Consider the following 4,332-nt stretch of genomic DNA (forward strand, 5'->3'; position numbering starts at 1 on the left):
ATATAGAATTACATCAAAAACAGTCACGTTCTCCTGGAAGTACCAAGAAACGTGACTGTTCAACAGCTATTAACTTTTTGGCATGTGATGTTTTTCTGGCTTATGTTTATTGTTATTGTGTACAGTGGAAAGCTTTGGTCCATGTGGCCAATGATGTCACATCGGGAGTGAAATCACACTCTCACTCAGCTATAAAAGAAAGCAGCTTCAACTCTGCAGAAATCTGAACATCCTGTACAAAGAAGCTTCAGCAGCTCCTCATCAAAGGTTGAGACTTAAAGCTCCAACATGATCTTGCTCCTCTTCTTGTTCGGTCTGGCTCTGGGTGCTCCTTCTGAGTCTCCTTCTGATGACAACGAAGTGAAGCTACAACTTGGTAACCGTCCTATGTTTTTTTATGTTTCTGATGTTTTTTGTTTCAGCATGTAGTGTTATAAAAAATTATTAGTGTAGGATTATAATATGGATTTATTTCCTTCCCATACCAGATGGCTTCTGCTAAATTATAGAGTTGTGATAAAGACCTGCCAATAACCATAATAAGCCCCACTTTTTTCTCTGCGTATTTTAACTTTCACATTGATGTACAGACTTTCATCTTTGACTTTGGCAATACAAAAAACGTAGATAAAGTTAGATAATAGTTAACTTCTTACAAAGTGAAGCTGCGTACACAGTAACAGTCATTTTAACTTTCACTGTGGCAATTATTTGTACTTTTAAATTGGAAATGACAGAGATGTAACCACACCTCTGTGAATAGTTCAGGGGTTTAATAATGAAGATGTGAAGGCTTGAAAGCTAGACCAAAGAAAACAATCTGTCACCAGGTGTTACCCTTGAGATACCAGAACTGACCAGCTTTATTTCTGCAAAAACATGATCTCTTTAACTCTTACTTTTTCACCCAATCCTAACTGTGTCTGTGTCTTCTTCAGATGACCACAGAGTTCAACTACTGCATGGAAACTGTCCCATGTTCTGGTGGAACTTCAATGGCCGCTGCTACAAATATGTCGCCGCACACTTGAGCTGGGCTGATGCAGAGCTCTACTGTGTGTCACAGGGAGCCAACCTGGTGTCTATCCACAATGAGGAGGAACAGAACTTTGTCAGAACCTTAGTTAAGAACTTTGACCACACTGAGGGAGTCACATGGATTGGACTCAGTGACCTTCATAAAGAAGGCAGATGGATGTGGTCTGATGGTTGTGCAGTTCGGTTTGTCCACTGGTGTCCACACCAGCCAGACAACTGGAAGGGAATTGAACACTGTGGTCACATCAACTATTCAAACGTAAAGAAGTGGAATGACTACTCATGTTCTACAATTTCACCTTCTGTTTGTGCAACACGAATAACCTGTCCTAAAACGTAAAACAAAACAAAAATATACATTTAACCTTCAATGTTTCTGTTATATGTCTTTTATATGTTTGTGTGACACTGACAAAATTCCATTGACCTTGATTTTCCTAAATGTGAAATCAACAACTAGCAATAAAGAAATAAATAAAGAAAAGTATGTTGTATTTTGCTGTGCTTTTCATCCCGTCTGCTGCAGCCTTAGTGGTATTTAGTGTACCGAGACCAAGGAAAGAATCAATGTAAAATAAATTTGAAACACGGCGATATACCCTGGTAAACAGTGATACACCCTCTCAGTACAGAAAATCCAACGTTAACCCTGAAGTTGGGTTTCTAGTCTACTCTTTGAAGAGGATGAAGAGTGGAAAGGCAGTTGGTCCAGATAACATACCCATGATAATACAGAGAGGAGTGGACTATGTAACCAGAATGTTTAACACAGTCTTGGAAAGTGAGAGGATACCTCGGAAATGAAGAAGAAGTATACTGGTACCGATTTTCAACAACAATGGTGATGTGCAGAGCTTTAGTAACTACAGAGGAATAAAGCTCATCACCCATACCATGAAGATATGAAAAATAGTTTATGAAGCTATGTTACGACCCGGCTCAAAAGCTGCAACATAAAAAAGGAGACGAATACCAGAGTGTAGGTGAGAAGAGGTTTTATCTTAAAATGGAATACCAGGTTGGCTAAAATGGCTAGTGCCACCAAGGCAAAGACAAGTGAGCTCCCTGGGAAGCTTGCCTCAGGTATGCTTTTATCCACACCTGACTAGGTGTGGCCAATTAGCACCAGCTGAACACATTGAGATGATTAGGGGCTGCAGAGGGACGTAACAAGCTAGTTTAAGAAAAGCAGAAGTATGCAAAGAAAAAGCACTACAGATATCAGGTTGTTAGGTGACGATGTGTGAACCCTGCTTCCAGGTCCAAACTACTCTGCATTTATTAAGGCTGTTGTGTTTTTAACACCTTTTAATGCTTTGTATCTTGTTCTATTTAATCAGAAAAAGTGATCACTATCTGCCTCTTTCGGCTTTTATTTCCACAATTCATTAGCAGCATGTTTTTTAAAGCTTAGTTTTTAAAACCTTATGATGTAACCGCAGCATTAATGACTAACCTCGTACTGTGGATGGATTATCTCCGTTGTTCTCCTGACTGAAGTTTGCCAGTTGCATTTGTCGCTAACCATCGGGAACCCTTGCGTTAACTTTCATTGAGTGGAAAAAAGTTAGTGTTCATCCTCCAGCTTCACTGCGTTTATATTATGCTAACCATAGCTGTGTCGCGACTCGCTAGTGATCACGTAGCACATTGTTATATACCAGCTAGTCCAACTTCAGTAACCCTTAAAACATGGCTGTTTAGTTTTCTATCTTCATTTATGTCGGAAGTGATGGCTGATCTGTACTTTTTAATTTTTCAGAAATCCCTCAGTCATAACATGGTATATCACCTTTAGATGGAAACTAGTGAGCTAACTCCCTCTGTTAAACTTTGTAAATTCTGTTTTTTTGAATGCCTGGATGTTAAACTTACTTGTTACACCTTGTAGAGCAGCGACATTTTATTACACATTAGATGAATTTAGACAGTTTGTAACTCTTAGTTATCCCGCAGTGTTCGTTTCACTTTGGGACAAGAAGCAGAGTGTTACGACCCGGCTCGGAATGACCGTAACAAGAGCGGGGTGTCCCGCGACTTCCCACGCCCAAACAGACACAGCCACAGCAGACTTTTAACAATAATTTATTCACGGCAATGGCACTCAGTACAACTATAGTGGGAGTGTATGATTTCAGGGTGAGCTAAGGCCAACACAACAAACAAAACCCAACCTAGGCTTCGGTTCCCCTTTGACCTCTTCAAGAAAAAAACAAAAAAAATGACACAGTCTGACCTCCCTGGTCTAACAACACAGGAGAGAACAAAGCTTCCCAAAATAATCGGCAGCTCACCCCTACTTGCTCCGCACTTCACACACATGCCCAAATTTAACTAAGTAGCTATGGTTGCGGCTGTTCCACCTGGACCTGAGGCAAGCGCACGGGAAGTTTTCCACACCCCACACACCGCGGCTCTTCAATCGTCCTTTTATAGATCACGTCCACAGCGGGAGCCAGTTACATCAGGCCGTTCCTTCCATCCACCAATCACAGCTGAGCCCCTGCACAGGTGAATTGGCATACACACATTAAGAAACAAACAAACTAACAACACACGCACGTAACACAGAGTTTGGACCCAGAAACAGCTAATGATGTCAGACTTAAAGACTGGATAATGTTTGCTTTGAGAGTGTTGATGGAGAAGTACAGAGGAGGTCAGAAGTTGTGGTGCAGCTCACTGTGTCTTGGTGGATCTCGAGACAGAATGTGATAGAGTGCCAAGACAGAAACTGTAGTACTGTATGAGGAAGTCAGAAGTGGCAGACAAGTATGTGAGAGTGGTGCAGAACATCTATAAGGACAGAGAGACAGCACGAGTTACGCAGTATTAGTGTGGACGTGTGATTACATCAGAGATCGGCTCTTTGCTCCTTCGTATTTGGTAGATGAGGTCAGGCAGGACGCTCTATGGACTGTGATGTTCGCAGATCACATTGTGAACTGTAGTGAGAGTAGGGAGCAGGTGGAGGAGAGCCTGGAGAGGTGGGGGTATGCTCTGAGGAGAAGAGGGATTAAAGCAGAAGCAAGACAGAATACATGCGTGTGAATAAGAAGGAAACAAGTGTAACAGTGAAGCTACAAGGAGCCGAGGAAGTGAAGGATACATTTAAATATGTGGGATCAACCATCCAAAGCTACAGAAAGTGCACCAGAGAGTTGAAGAGTAGAGTGGAGTCAGGGTGGAGTGGGTGGAAAAAGGTGTCAGAGGTGAGGTGTGACATTAAGACAGCAGCAAGAGTGAAAGGGAAGATTTAAAAGATGGTAGTGAAGCAGTTCTCACTACCATGAA

The 4,332-nt window shown here is 41.7% G+C and overlaps 1 protein-coding gene across 1 annotated transcript; it reads left to right on the plus strand.

Annotated features, from left to right (window-relative positions):
- Window positions 1-288: 288 nt before the first annotated feature.
- On the plus strand, window positions 289-1,378 carry LOC135932875 (lactose-binding lectin l-2-like). The gene is made up of 2 exons (XM_065470592.1): window positions 289-376; window positions 951-1,378. The coding sequence occupies exons 1-2, from the start codon at window positions 289-291 to the stop codon at window positions 1,376-1,378; spliced, it is 516 nt and encodes a 171-aa protein (XP_065326664.1).
- The last annotated feature ends 2,954 nt before the right edge of the window (window positions 1,379-4,332 follow it).

This window comes from Pelmatolapia mariae, linkage group LG22 (assembly GCF_036321145.2).
Source record: "Pelmatolapia mariae isolate MD_Pm_ZW linkage group LG22, Pm_UMD_F_2, whole genome shotgun sequence".
Lineage (NCBI taxonomy): Eukaryota > Metazoa > Chordata > Actinopteri > Cichliformes > Cichlidae > Pelmatolapia > Pelmatolapia mariae.

Excerpts from the sequence above, each read along its gene's own strand:
- LOC135932875 (XM_065470592.1), top strand. The coding sequence starts at position 289 with ATGATCTTGCTCCTCTTCTTGTTCGGTCTGGCTCTGGGTGCTCCTTCT. Across the intron at positions 377-950 it reads CGAAGTGAAGCTACAACTTG|TTCAACTACTGCATGGAAAC; the intron begins GTAACCGTCCTA and ends ATGACCACAGAG.